The 16,631-nt window shown below is 34.6% G+C and overlaps 1 protein-coding gene across 1 annotated transcript; it reads left to right on the top strand.

Annotated features, from left to right (window-relative positions):
* Window positions 1-13,869: 13,869 nt before the first annotated feature.
* LOC113495938 (brachyurin-like) lies at window positions 13,870-15,531 on the top strand. Its single transcript, XM_026874941.1, has 5 exons — window positions 13,870-14,130; window positions 14,400-14,679; window positions 14,750-14,848; window positions 14,931-15,124; window positions 15,371-15,531. The coding sequence occupies exons 1-5, from the start codon at window positions 13,936-13,938 to the stop codon at window positions 15,476-15,478; spliced, it is 876 nt and encodes a 291-aa protein (XP_026730742.1). The 5' UTR covers window positions 13,870-13,935; the 3' UTR covers window positions 15,479-15,531.
* The last annotated feature ends 1,100 nt before the right edge of the window (window positions 15,532-16,631 follow it).

The following is a 16,631-nucleotide window of genomic DNA, read 5'->3' on the forward strand; positions in this document are numbered from 1 at the left end:
CCTCAGCTTTTAGATCTTAGCATTTAAATAATTAAAAACACTTCTATTAGGTATGTATGGCATGAATGTCACTACGGCTCAATCAAAACCAAGGTCAAAACGTATAACGAGACTTTCATTAAGATAAATGTTACGAGAGTAATCTATTGAATGACACTGTACGACTCACTGTGTAACTCACTTTTCTAAAGCAGTTTTTTAGGCTTGAAGGGAAAAAAAAACATTTTAATCTTGACGAAAGAAGTAGGCTAAAGGGCAACTGAGCTCTTCTCGAGAGATACAGAAAACATTTTTAATTCTTTTTTCTATTTTGTTTTTTGGGTTTTAGTTTTCGAAGTATATGACTACTATGGTAGGTAATGTATTTATATATGTGGTATACCAACAGCATAACATACTTAATACAAATTAAAACATCAATAACATTTATTCGTCTGCATGCCTTAAAGTCAGTTTTATAAATAACGCTCACAAAAACTTTCCTCAACCTCCTAATTACCCAAGACATGCAGCATACGTCTACGCCTCCCCAATTATAGTCCACATACAATCTTAACAGATTCTCACATCTATACACAGTGCGGCTATTGGAAATCCTTGTCACAGTTGAATTGAGCCCAACGTTCCATTCCACACACTACATTGGTACTGGTTATGGTCAAGTTAGAACGTAAAGCCACTGCATATTACAGTTACTTGCTTTATGTACTCTGTATATTAGGATACGTGTAGTTGAACGTTACGACCATTATAATATGATAATTTACATACATAGAAAATTTAAAAAAAAACACATTTGGAAAATGGAATCGTATCATCTTATTCCTTTAAATTAATGACGAATGACGCAAACACAATATATTTTTATCACAGCTTATCACAAAGCTTCGACAGTTAAAAAAGGGTTTCAATTTTACAAGACGAATTTATAGTACTTAGCTAACCTTTCTAAGTATCTAATTTATTTATAGTATCTTTCAGAAACAATAAATTTAAAATTCAAGTGAACGCTCAATCTGAAATAAGTCAAACAGTCAATCAAAATGTTTCTACTAAGCGAAATAATGGAAACTTTAAACTAAGCACTAACTTGGGAAAAAGTATCTGAGTAAAATACTATAAATTTTATACTTTCTTTTATAAAAATACTCAGCATTATGGATTTTATCGTGTCGCATTGTTTTTTACAAAACATTCAAGGCACACCCAGACTCAGAACATGCATTCGTGGATCGGTCGAATTCTTGACCTACGCTGATAAGAATAAAACAACCTCATATTTTCATCTTCATATTTTCAGGGATACATACATAATACGAGTTTTATTACTACAACTATTTAGTTATCCATGCTACCATACGATGAATGCCTTCGTCGTATCGAGTAAATAAATGATAAATACAACATATCAAATGCAAAGATAATGGTAAATAGCCAAAACTTACCAAACTTTACGTGCCTTATAAATTACCAGAAGAATATTTTACTTCAGTAATAATTAAACCAGTGAACAGCATCAAGGTACAGGCTATCAAGATTCAGGCGGATATCAGTTATCTCAACTGCCTGATAATAATAATAATATTCTCTAAATTTAATATAAGAACAGTTTCTTGGAGCTAATAGCGCATCATTCAGGCAGACCGCACTTGCCACCAGCTATGCACACAAGATGTGTGAGACAGGTGTCCGGTCACATTTGCGGTCGCTGAGCGATGCACGTGGCGACCACACCGTGCGCTGCGTGCCGCTATGCGACGCACCCTGTATCAATGTCAATGCTACATTCACACCACATTACTCCAAGATTGGAATTGTCGGTGATTTTGGGAATGTTCGTGTATTATATAAACTAATGGATCTGTAAGTACGAGCAGTGTAATCTAGCAAATGATTGGTAAAATTAACGATATAATTTCGCTATTTTTACAATTAAGAACTCTGCTGAATATGTACATACATATATGTATGTACCTACATAGAAATAATATTTAAAACCGTTTTTTTATTAAACTAACAACTAATTAACATAGTATTAAACTAACAATTCGCAAGACGACCTTGAAAAGTGCGGTATATCTAAGACTAGCTGTTGCCCGCGACTTCGTCCCCGTGGGTAGAAGATATAAGTTATGATTTATACCTGCCCTGTTTTTTTCACATTTTCCATTGTATCTTCGCTCGTATTAGTCGCAGCGTGATGCTTTATAACCTAAAGCTTTCCTCGATGAATGGTCTATTCAACACAAAAAATATAGTAGTTCCTGAGATTAGCGCGTTCAAACAAACAAACAAACAATCAAACAAACTCTTCAGCTTTATATATTAGTACAGATATTCAAATCCAAACAACATTATGTTAACAACATTATTATTTCATAACATTCGTTATGAAAACAAAAGTCATGAAATTAATTTTAATAATGTCTCAATTACGGATTTCCTGTAACCTAAAATAGTTATCTCTCTTAGCAACTGAAAAGTCATCATCATCATCAGCCTCTCTTAGTCCTCTGCTGGGCATAGGCCTCTCCCATGGAACACCACTGAGCTCCCTATTCAGCTCTCCTGTCTTACGTATACTGAAGTTAAGGTAATAACACATTTCAATAGCAGACTACATTTCAAACAAACCTCGATACATTATTTAAACTCTGCTATATCATGGTTCGGGTCTAAAAGCTCTCGTACATAATCTGTTAAGATATTCTGAGTGCGGTATTAAAAAGCATTTCGAAATGTTTGCTAATTCCTCGCCAGAAAAGAACAATCGCGGCGCGTGAGTGCTATGTGTTGTGCATTACCCTCACGGTTGGTGTAAGGTTGAAACTGATGCGGGATTTTACTTATAAGACTTTTTTTAATATTTTCTTAAAGAAATATAAACATTAAACCTGTTAATATCTGTCTTGCTATTTCGATTTCGGTTCATGAGATACATCCTAATGACACAAGAAGGGATTGAAGTCAATAGTGCCTCAGTAATAGGTTTACGCTTACACCATTTGGGTAAGAAACCATAAAAAAAAAACAAAATATTATAAGGCTATTGGGAAGGCGGACCTACTTCTAAAAGGTCTTTGTTTGAAGTAATTTAGATAAACCACAAACTAATCAACTTATGTATTTTCTGATGAACCTGTACTTTTTACTAAGTCATATTTCGGTCAATTGTTTAGGAGTAGATGGCATTAAGAAGAATAGCTGCTTCCTTGTAGACGGCAAAAAAAACAAATTATTGTTTTTGTTTCTTGTAACTTGTACCAACCACAATTGAAACAGCAGAGATTAGAGAATATAGACTAGTACACCAACATGAGTCGGGATTTTCACTACAGCTTTGTACATTAACTTCCTTTATACTCCTGCATTTAAAGACAATGGATTGCTTTATTTATTTTCACTGAACGAAAATTGTGGCATACGATAAAAGCTTTCTCCACGTAATAGTTTTTTTATTTCAAATATGTATTTTATTGAGACAATAATATAGAGACCAATTTAGAATAGCTCAGTATTAATTTGATGCAAAGTTATTTTAAATGCAATAACTATTATTATTATAAATGATTGATTTTATAATTTAGTGATTCTGATTGACAAACAACGATTTGTTGAGTAGATGTCTTGTCGAAAAAAAAACATACGATCATGATTAATTTTATCTTGTACATTTTTGTGTATCCGGTTACCTAGCATTTGTTTACAGTCAAAATAATTAAATAAAAAATTACGGACAAAAAATCTCACCATTTATTTATTTTGTATTCTTACTAGCTGTTGCCCGCGACTTTGTCTGCTTAATTTTTAAGATGTTAAAAACAATAAAGTTTAATAATAACGATCATCGCAAAAATGTAGCGCAACATTTAAAAAACGCGCCTTTTTATGGTGATCTTTGTTTTAAAATTCCTTCGTAGCTATTTTGTTTTTCATTTTGAGCTTGCTTTTTTGATTTCCACGTTTTATGAATCAAGAGGGCCTCAATCACTATCAGATGTTTGGATCAAACATGTTTCAGCTGTTTTAATATTTTTTCTTATTTTACCCCAAAGAGAGGGGTTTTATAACTATGACATATCTGCCTGTCTATCTCCACGGGTCCTACGTATATGGGCCAAAATGCAAAATGACAACTTTACAGGAGAGGCTTCCAAAGTTTAAATTTACTATAACTTCAGATTGATAAAGTCGAACTTTACGATTATTTGCTTGTTTACTGAGGCAGCTATCCTCCTCATATATACAATGGTATTTTATGTATATATTATACAGGTTTTATTTTACGTCATATTGGCCATTTTACATTAGTTTCTGTTTAAATTATTTTTCTTTAAAGACACAGTAAATGGGCCAATGTGTAATTTTGGCCATCATACGCGGAGTTCGCAAATTTCTCAATGCCAAATTTACCAAATCTCGACCCCTGGACAACTTTGTTCGGTAATTGAATACCATCTTTTATTATTAAACTAAGTTGTAACCCAAAAAGTCAAAAACACAACAATGACATTTCGTGTTCATAGCAGTTTGGCCGTTGTCCGTTAAACGTATAAGTGTCAAATATGCTGATTGGTCCGAACAACGAAACAAACGCGCGAGAACTACCCTTAGGAGCTTGTACGTTTAAATTCACGTTACATAGACCCTTCTACAGTAAAAAACATGTTTCTATGCAGAAATATATAGTTTTTAATAAGTCACATGTTACATCTTTAAAAAGTGAAAATCACCAAATTGTTAGTTTGGCCCATATACGTAGGACCCATCGATCTATGACATTACAGCTTCGGATCGGATTGAGCTATTTCAATTTAGTTTGATTTGTATTAAAGGTGAATTATGTATTCTTAGACATGTTTAAAAAAATCGAGCTGTTTAAAAATTGAGGTCTGTAATTAGGAAAGAATAACAGGAATAAAATATTGAAGACATATCGAGCGAGTTCTTAGTTTTGTTCGATGATATAATTGGTGGCAGAAAAATGAATTTGGAAATCCGCTTGTCAAGCTAGAGTATAAAATAGCGCCTCTGCTAAAAATGCGATACTTTCGAGGATTTTATCTCATTTACCCGACTGCTTTAGAGGGTGGGTTATGTTTTTCGAACACGTCTGTACTTTGGCCCGCCCTGCACCTCAAAAGTCTGGACGGATTATGACGGTTGAGGTATCATTGATTAGACATTATTGAAAGAGGTAAACCGGAACCAAATTATTGAGGCTCCGGTGACTGTTCGTCTGTCTGTCACTTGGCTCTATCTCAGGAACCGTTATAGCCCTACAGTTCTTAATTTTCACGCATGATGTTTTCTGATGATATAAAGAAGATGTTCAATTATTTTTGTGGACGGAACCGATCAAGTGAGGGCTCGGCAACTGTGGTTTTTGTATAGATATTATAAGGTATTGCAAAAAATAATAATAAGAGTATTAATAGTTTATGTTTCTTTTATTTTACTTGAGCAGTAGTCGCGCCACGCCAATATTAGACTTGAAAGAGAATAAAATGACTAATATTATGAAAATGATTTATTTTCGAAAAAATATATTATTGCTCTACCAAAGTCTTAAGATAAATAGCGTGATGTTTTTTGTTTAAATTGATGACCGTACTGCCCACTACTAAATTTAGTGAAAATACACCTCATAATTGTATTACACTATATTACGGGTGGGTCCAAAAATTTAAAACTTTACTGCTCATGCCCCTTGCATAGTAGCGTTATGGTTTTTGTATATATGTTGTATCAAGCAATCGACAATGTTCATGCAAAATTTGAACGAAATATATTCAGTAGTTTATGATATTTGTTTATAGATATAAAAGGCCCCTGCTCACCCCCTGTAACGAAAAGCGGGATAATAAGTAAAAAGTATGTTGACCGGACCTCTTGTTGATATTCTCTGAAAATTTGAATCAAATCTATCCAGTACTTTCCGAGATCTTTCCGGACATACATACAGACAAACAGACAAACAGACAAAAATTCTAAAAATCATATTTTCGGCATCGGAATCGTTAGTAGACCACCCTGCAATTATTCTTTTTTAAAAATATTCAATGTACAGATTTCACTTTTCTACAATTTTATTATATGTATAGATTATTGCCGTTTTTGTCTGTTTCGTTACCATTTTACTGATATTCTCCTGTAAATAACCACCACGGCACATTAATTGACTGCGTCAATTCGTATGCGATGTCCACAATTACACACAACATTAACTTTGGTAAATTCATGTGCATTTCGTACCGTCTTGGGCCCTGGTTGTACTATCTCCATCTCTGTCACTCCATCGTGATTTCATTTACAGCAAATGACTGTTACTATCTGCCCTAAGTAAAACACCCTATCTGCCGTTCATCTGACGGAGCGTCATCGGCCGATGTTTACAAAACGAGATAAGCGTGACCGATCTCCGGACACCCTCACAGGAAGTCAAGAACAAAGTCTTATGGAGGGCTTCATGTTAATAATAATAATATTTTTGAGCCTATGAAGCAACTGTTTGATTATAAATAAGTTTTTCAAGATTATTTTCTTAGTTTGGTCGAATATTTGGGATCAACCTGATAAATTTACTACCTACAGCAAATTAGTTTTGACAGTTTATAGTTGAATAATAATAATTTCAGCCTATATAAGTCGCACTGCTGTGCACAAGTCTATTCCTGTATTCCTGCTCTTCCAATATTTGGAATCCAGGTTTCCTCAGATTGGTTTTCTTCAGTGCCTGTAGGTCCTGTCTTTGAGTAATTAGAAAATAAAATAACTGAAAATTTCACAATGGCTCTTTGGCATACAAATCCATGCATAGGCCACAACGGCAGCTTAGAATTTGAAGAAAGATAGATTAATAAATGAATGCATTTCGTAGTTACAATTTCAATATGTGACACAAAGGTTTATTTTTAGTTGTAAATGTTAAAACTTTAAACAGGTTTTAAATACCAGGCAAAATGTTGCATGAATTTCACATTTGAAACATTATATCGAAAGTTCAACAAATGTCACGTCACACACCAGTTCCTACATCCAAGTTCTAGCACTAAAATCTACGACAAGCAAGTGACCTACAAACACGTGCTTGACACTAAAACAGTCAAACTTTTTTCAGACACTGAAGCAAGAAAATAGGCATTGTTATCGTCGCGTCCGGAATCATAACAGTGCATAGCCGGCTCCATGGCATCGCTGTTCGTGACGGAAACGGCTCCTCCGGCCAGTAATGCGTTGACCTAGGTCGGCCTCCTTGCGACCGCTGCAACCATTACTCATTGAAAATTATACGAGACTAAGTGGTGTTTCGGGTACATCCAGTCATGCGAGTCCGCGCTGTTTGCGAACATCGAATAACAACGCCATTCGAATGAGGTTTGCGTGTATCGATTGTAGTTTCTTTAGCGATTTATTGCTTTGAATTTTTCGCTCATGCATTTCCCGTTGTTAGAGTGATGCCGAATATCGATGGTACAGAGAAATGGTGTGGAATTTGAATTGGTTAGCGGAAACCATACTTTTTGGACGTGAATTGTAAAGATTTATTGTATTTTATATATTTTTCTGTGTTTGATGATATGGTATACATAAAAATCAAAACATTTGAATGTTACCATAAGACAGTCAAATCACAAGTGATAGACGAAAATCCCTTTTAAATTCTTAGGAATTACATTCGAACTATCTATGCCAGTGATTATTTGACTACCCGTGGATAATGTAACTTGTATAGTATGTATTCTATTCTTTAATATCCTTTTTACTTGGCGACTGACAAATCTATTTATCATCATTCATTAGTTCACTCCTGATGGATTAAGCACGCGTGTCGTCTCTCGTGGCCAGATTAGCGAAAGGATTAAGTTCAAGGGTTGAGGGTGTGCCAACTTTGATGTGTTCGCGTTATCTGTTTTGTTAAAGTTCAAGTAATGTTACGGCTAATGGATTTGTTTCCCGCTTCGATGTAGACGTTTGATCACGGAGTATTCTCGAGAAGTTCTTGCCATGGAATTATGATATATTAGGTGTTACTTGCGGCTTCGGTTACTTTGATGTCCGCAAAAATATTACCCCTTTAAAGAGGTTGGATGATCCCATTACTACTCCATACCAAACTTAATATAAGAGGCATATGGCTATTTAGCAGGAGGTAAAAAAAATATTCACTACCTACACACTTTAAGAAAAAGAAAGTAAAAGTTTAATAGTTTTTAGTTATATGCATTTACTTGAGAATTTGCTGTTTGTAATAGGTATTGATTTAGTTATCTTAATCTTCGAATCTTCTAGTAATCATTAATAAGATATATTTAAGTCCAATGTAATTAGTAGGTACTTCTTGTATCGGAAAGAATTTGTGTAAAATAAATCCATGATAAAAAAACCTCTAATCAAGACCATATCCAAATAACTTTACACTGTTTTCTTCTTTTATCGTACGATTGATGTAGGTACAACTTTAAGTCAATCTTATACCCTGCCTCAGGAAAATCTTTGAAAAATTCTGAAGTGTCCCGATTTTCTCGCGATGTCTTTCTGCGCTGTTTTAGCAAGTGCTAGTTATTTTATACACAGAACATTCTTTTTTTCACACCACATGACTTGAAGGCACATAAACTCGAGAAGAAATTTGGGCCTTAAAATTGGCCTAACCCACCGTAACATACAAAAAATCCAAGTTTATTCCACAGCGGCTTCGAGTTTCGATTTAATTTTGATTTGATTCATGAGTAAAATGTCTCAAGTGCAAACATACAAATATGCACCATTCAAGATTAAAGAGAATAGATGTACCTGCAAACGGGTAAGTACATATTTTCCCAAGAGTAATTCGTGTGGTCCGTCGGCAGACCTCAGGCTTAACTTCATTAATGGTTCGGACAATGGGTTCAAACTATTATCGACAAGACATAAGAGGTTTGCTCTCGAGGGATTTTTGATCCGAAGAATGAGCGCGGAGCAGCAGTGCATCCTTAGATTTTTCGTTTTAAATATCTGTGAGGACGACATTGTAGTAGGAGATTATCTCAGAAATACTGAGTTCTTTTTTGTTTCAAACTCGGATATGAAACGAAAGTAATTTGTTTCGATCTAGGTATTGTATCGTAAAGGATAAAGGCAGAGGTAAAAAGCATTAGTAATCCACTAATGCTTTTTACCTCTTAAAACATCCAAAACATCCAAAAACGATATTATTTTTATTAGTGAGTACTCAACGATATAATTAGCATTTATTAATCTTAAATTTAGTTACCATATTGTATTATAAATTGTCACAAAATGTGTACAGCTATTTTCCGTATTATTTGCCTACATTTAACATATTAACCGATCCAATCACACCGAAAACTTAATTGATTAAAAGTTAGGAAGACGAGAAGTGTGGACTAACTAACGGTCGTGAACCAGAGCAATATTCGAACTCTACCTGTACTACAATCTCATAAAACACTACTTTGCATTGTGGAAGCGAGATGGCCATCTGCATTATCCGTAAGGGCGTCTCGCTCCCCCAAGGACCACAGTTCTGCTTTAGAAGCTCTTAAATCTGAACTACGTAGTAGTGCCGCCCACCGTCCATCTAAGTCGAACAAATTGTTTACGACAACCCAGTTTTGAAGGGAAACTATTTAATTCAGTTGCCGTGTCAGCCCATGTAGGTTCATGGGAAGTTAGCCGAGCAAAAGTCACTCTCCGATGCCCCACTAAAGGAATGTTTACGTTAAAGTGGATGGTATTTTTTATGATAATAACATTAAAAAAATTCCAGAGAAATTCCAAAAGTCACAATATTTTTTTACGAACAAACCTTTATAAAGCTCACATTATTCAACAATCACAAGTTTATAGCGAAGAGGTTAAAAATTGACAAAACTGTTTCAAACTTTAATAGCAACAATTTAATATAGCACTTTAAAGGTTCGCATGGGCACGTCAAAATAAAAAGAATATTCCTCAAATATGGTTAGAATTTCAAAATATTCAGGGCAATCGCGAAAAAGGAAATGAACGTGTCTCAGTCATAAGTCGACAGACCACGTCGGCACCTTAAAATGCAGCTTAACTGTAAAATTCAATGTGTTAGTTTAGTCCAGATGTGTAGAATACATGGTATGAGGAGTCTGCTATACGGATGTCGGTTAACACAACCCAAAAGACCGGTTTTATTAAGTAACTTGTCGGATTAGTATTAAGTATGTTTAAACTACGCTAGGTGTCAAGTCTGTTTAGCTACCCAAAAGCTCAGTAGATATTCATTATTTTGATTACGTGCAAGTGTTCAAAATCTGTTTTGCTGAAACAGACTCTTTTCCTGTACTTACGAGACGTATATACTACCTATTAATAAAATAATGAAAAGTAACTGCTTATTCATTCTTAATCATTTTATTTTGTTTAACTAAATTGACTAAATATCGACATATATTATACTAGCTGTTGCCCGCGACTTCGTCCCCGTGGGTAGAAGAAGATATGTTATGATTTATACGTGCCCTGTTTTTTTTCACATTTTCTATTGTATCTTCGCTCCTATTAGTCGCAGCGTGATAGTTTATAGCCTAAAGCCTTCCTCGATTAATGGTCTATTCACCACAAAAAGAATTTTTCAATTTGGACCAGTAGTTCCTGAGATTAGCGCGTTCAAACAAACAAACAAACTCCTCAGCTTTATATATTAGTATATAGAGTATAGATTTTTTAAACAACTTATAATTATAAATTATGTAAAATAATACTCATATTAATTAATATTGTGCTAAAATATAGACAAATTCCAATAACATTTTAAATTTTAAATAATCCTCGTTGATTGACTCATTTATCTGCCGTCAATTTAAAGTATAACACTGATGCGACATCAATTCTGCATTAAGTAACCCACTGGAGCAATGACAGTGAAATACTAGCCGACGAAATGTATTTTAAAATTTCGTTGAAGGCCTAGTATTAAAGGTGTTTACTTATTTTTTTTAAAAATGGTACATAAATTTGACATCCATATTAAACAATCATGACGTGATGATCTACTTGGTGATAATACTCGTATTAAACGACTTTTTTCAATTATCTATTGATCGATTTAAAATAACATGGTTAGTTGGAATTAAATGGGGATTATATCATCCTGACAATATTGTTTCGTTTAAGCAATATTGAAATGATCTCAAAATCTAAAGTAATTGTTAATTGTCCATATTAATATTCTTTGGTTTTAAAAGATAATCCAAACTAAATGGACCAAGATTCAAAAAGTCGTTATATTAATAAACAAGAAATCATATCAATAACACATGACACAGAAAAATAAAAGCGTATAATAATACACGAAAAAAGAAACAAAAGAGCGATCTCTTTTTTATTCCGGGTCACAACATTAAAAAGCATCAACGACCAACCCTGATTGATGTTATAGTCTGCCGCGTCAAATCCGGATGAAAACTTTAAAACGGTCGGACATTTTAACCGGGCCGGGCGTAATTGCAGTAACAAGGGTGCTCTAACGTTATTTAGTCCGGTGGCATTAACGTCCCGCCGCTGTCACGTTCCGAACACACTTCGCTTTTAATTATATTTATTTACCAATACACGCTTTTGTCACCTTTGTGGATGTTAAGTAATATGATGAGACGGTACAGCGCCGGGTGGGGTGTCGTTTTTATCGAGCACGTAATTGTGTTATAGAGATTTTCTTTCAAGTTTAAAACTATTTTGCCGTGGTATTAACTTGAATAATTGCAGAACCAATGCTGCAATGAACAAGCTTTGTAGATAAAATAATTTAAAATTTAAAATAATTTAAAATATTTTTTAAATTCTTCCATTTTAGATCTCTTTGGAAACTTAGAAAGATTCAACGGATCTCTCATTTATTTATTGCTACAGATTTTAACGAAAACAGCAATAAAAGATAACTTAAATACCTCAATAGATCCAAAAACAGGCTATTGTTACAAACAACACCAGCTATTTTGTAAACCTAATTTTATCGCTCGATCGAAAATTACCGACACCTAAAATCGTTTCCATTTTGTAGTTGTTAACCGTCCAGGCTGTCAATCAAACGAGATCGATTGGCTAGTTATGTGCAAACTGTTGTTAAGCTCAGCTTAACGCACTGCGATAATCTATCCAATGACAACAGCAGCACGCGCACTCCAATACTTTGCGTTCAAAATTCAATTTAAATTAAATGTAAGATAGGGTTACATGCGTTGTATTTTCGTGGTTAGTTTCTTACTTTTAAATATAAAAAGTCACCAATTGTTCCCACGCCTTTTTCTATAAACAAGAGCTGTTTACGAAATATGGGTATTAAAAAAGAAAGAAAAGTACGCACAACAGTCCAAAATATTCAAAATCCGATATTATCCTCTCACATACATGATCCAAGCGTTTTTTGTCCTTAATAATAAACATAAGTAGTTAAACCTTCTAATATTATCTGATAACGATTTACGAGTAAACGAAATCAGGGAAAACCACATTTTGTTTATTATGATTACGTTTACTTATCAAAACATGCAATACTACACGGATTACATAAACCATCCTCTTGTCTTAGCTGACCGTCAACAATATGCACCGAAAATGAAGTGCTTTCCGTCTGTCGACTACGGTGAATCGTATAGCAGTGATCCTCTGTTACGACCACTTGACATCCTGCAATCACTCGTAGCAGACATCTCGAGTCGATATCGTATATCGAACACTCGAGCGCAAGTATCGAGTGAGAGTCGAGAGGCCTCGTAATGTGAACTAACGCACACTTGATCGTCCGCCTGCCGAAGACCGAAATTCGATTAATGTTTGAGCCCGCCACAACTCACTTCGTTTCAAGTTCGCTACGACTAATCGAATCTCAATTCGACACAGACCGGAATCCTATTCCTGGAGTTCGTATCAAATGTTTGCTGTGCACCTGCAACTAAGATAAATTTAAATACCTGAACAAAATTATCGTAATAATCCGATTTCAAACTTTTCTTGCTTATTCCTTTTGATATATTCTTACGTTCGTCAAGAACACTTGTCTTAATCCTGAAAAAGTTGAAGGGATCACAATGCAGCCAATTATTCTGTTCTATTGTCATACAAATAAACCTCAACCTTCGCCAAAACGAAAGATAACAAAACTGACACGAGTGTATGCGAATTGAATCTGAATACAATGTCAGCATAACTAAAGAGTTTGACTTTAGACTAAAACGACAGTCCAGTATAGCTTGCACTCCTGTGTGCCCCGCTCGGTCTTATTTAAGGGGCATAAAAGGGTCATAGGTAAGCGACGTCGGGGTCTGGACTAAATGGGTAGCTAATATCATTGGGTTGTTCCGCGCCAGCGCTTGAGTGACAGTCCCCTGTGCAAGTCAGAGACTGAAATTGTTTGTAGAAGCGCATTGCGGGAGAGCTGGCCCATCAACTATTAACGGTATAAACATAGCGTTCGTGAGCATCCCTTACAAACGTCATTCACGAATTTTCGGTAAAACTTTTGACGTTACTTACATAGATAAAAACTATATGTATGTACGTGTTTATACCGATTTGAAGGTTCTTCTGTTCCCGGTTAAAGTATTTATGCAAACGTTTTAAATTTACCTTTTACGTGTTTGTATTTCTTTATTTATAAATACAACTACAAACGTTTCTAGATAGAACAGCAAACAAAGTAGGTAATTGGTTTATTATCGTTTTATCGCGACAGCGAAAATTCTTACGTCGCTCTAAAAAGAATGCAAAGTTAAGGTACATAAACATTGTTTATCTCGGTATTAAGAAACCATTTTATCGATATGATTATAATAATTTTTATAGCAACCAATCACGTACTAAAATTGCACTGATAATTTATCTGTGAATCTTCAAAAAGGATCCATAAACTTCAAATCGATTCACAAAATATTTATGAATTGAGTCAGTTTTCTATTCACGATGCAGACCCTCGTCTTATTTCTGTGCGGGTTATTTGTATTCGTGGAAAATGCTGTGCCATTTTCAGAACAAAATGCAGCTTTTGGATACATAAAGAATATTGGGATCCCGTTGGCCGAGAAAATTCGAAAAGCGGAGGAATCTTCGAGGATTATTGGAGGTGTACCTGCGGCACTAGGACAATATCCTTACCAGGTTCGTTCCAAAATCTTAACTGTGTATCAAAGACAGCTATTCCTATTGCATTGTATAACAATGTATCGCTTGCACTATTCCCTTGAGGTATTAACAAACTTGGAAGCTATGTCAGGTTATACATTGAGTTCTTGTGTACTCACTATGTACTTGCATATTGAGTCAAACATAACTTTGTGCCGCGTATTTTAGAGTAATGAAGATGATGAGTTATTTTTTGTTAAATAGTTTAAGGTCTAATTAACGTAAACGATTAACTCTATTAATAGGCTGGACTTTTGGGAGAAATCGTTGTAGATGGAGGTACCGCAAACAGCGTTTGTGGAGGAACCCTCGTGTCTGCCAGTCGCATCCTCACGGCTGCCCACTGCTGGTTTGATGGAGTGCATCAGGCTTGGCGTTTAACCGTAGTGCTTGGTTCAGTACGTTTGTTCAGTGGTGGCACCAGAGTTCAGACCAGCGCAGTGGCTGTCCACCCTAACTGGAACCCTGGCCTTATACGTAATGACCTGGCTGTAGTTTACTTATCTGGTCCAGTTGCTCTTTCAGGTAAGTTAAAGTAATATTGCGTAGTTGTTTATAGTAAAATTGGCTTTTATGAACTAATGCTCTGTTTTAGGCACCATTTCTCCGATATCTTTACCAAGTGGCAGTGAGTTGTTTGAGTCTTTCGCTGGTACACGGGCAATTGCTGTTGGATTTGGAATAACCAGCGAAGGTTCGTATATAATTATTTATTTTACTTTATTCTACTTATTAGATTAAATACTTTATTGATATTATTAAATTTTATATTTTAGGTGCTACTATTAATCAGAATCAAAGTTTGAATCACGTGAGCTTGTTAGTGCTTACGACTGGCGAATGCTCTACAGCATTCCCTCTCATTGCCCAACCTTCCAACATATGTACCAGCGGTCTTGGAACTGTGGGCTTCTGCGATGGCGACACTGGCGGTCCGCTCATCCTTGTAAGAGACAACAAACACATTTTGGTACGTGAATTTGCTTTATTACGTAAATTATAAAGGTACAAAAAAGGAAAAAGAAAATTTAAAGACCATGCCTTTTTTAAAAGGGTTTTTTCCCTTCAATTAAAAAGTTCTGTTTATAGCCATATAATTATTGAATTAGAATTATACTCTTCGTTTTTATGTATTTTAAAATTATGACATTAAAATTATAGAAATTCTAAATATTATTACCACAACATAAAGTTCATATTTGTTTACATCTTACAGATTGGTGTGTCATCTTTCCGTTCGAGTTTAGGCTGTGAAAGTAATCGCTCGAATGTTTACTCTCGCGTCACATCGTTCATGGGCTTCATAAATCAACACATATTATAAAATATTTTAATATTATTTTTGAATAAATACTCTTCGGAACGCGCAAATTTATATTTTGTAATATTTTCTTCAATTATAATCATTACGGTTGATAACATGCAACATTAGCTCAGTCCTCATTGTATTTAAGTCATTACTGCGCTTGGTTTTGACCAGAATGCAGCAGTTACGGTACAACAACTTCTATTTTTTAAATGTTATTAATATTTTTACAAACTCTCTACGATTAAGTTACCTTAAATGAAAAGCATTAAAACTCAAAAAACCATTAACTGTTTTTTTTAAATATAATTAGAAAACCCTGTGCAAATTGGATTTTTTTTACAGAAAGTGTAATTGTGTTGTTTTATTTATTACATCCATTATTAAAGTGAAAGTATATCTATCTGTCCTAATTTCACGCAAAAACTACTGAATCGAAGAGGGGAGGGATGTCATGACGGGTCAAATATTTATATTTTATTATTTTTTTGAAATGGACTACGGCTGATATTTGGCTAAAATTTGTGAAACATGTGTATAGCTTTTCATGGGTACTTTGATTTTAAGGAGAGGCAATGGGGAGTTTAAAAGTTTTACGAAGCTTTGAAATTTGACACAAATGTTGCTTATTTGAACCACCGCAGTAAACTGAAGGACGCATTCGCGGGCAACAGCTGTCTATGTATACCTTTATTGGACAGTTTTAGTACACACTTTAATCTCACGTTTCGGAATCCAATAACAAACGTCATAAATGATAAGGTAAATTGCTCGATTTTGATTTCAATTATCGATAATACATAGTTTAATGACAACTTTAAAAATAATCACTAATTTTTGATAAGATTTGTGCTACCGGATTGTAAAACTGATAAATGTAGTAAGTAGGTAAGTATATATAAATTATTTATCAATAGTTTAATAGTGCGACGAACATTTGAAATGTAATTAAGTAGATAAATTGCTACTGTATCTTTTGAAATATTGGTCGATGACTAACGAATTATGCAATACTAACAACGGCAATGGACTGATTGATAAACATTAGACGATTTAAATTAAACAGAACAGCGTAAATTGGAGTACGACTGTTTAACCTCAAGCAAAAAAGGACTTAGATAAATAGATTCAGTTTAATTACCACTTTGTTTGTCTGCCCTTATGCCAATAC

This window comes from Trichoplusia ni, chromosome 7 (genome assembly GCF_003590095.1).
Source record: "Trichoplusia ni isolate ovarian cell line Hi5 chromosome 7, tn1, whole genome shotgun sequence".
In the NCBI taxonomy this organism is placed as follows: domain Eukaryota; kingdom Metazoa; phylum Arthropoda; class Insecta; order Lepidoptera; family Noctuidae; genus Trichoplusia; species Trichoplusia ni.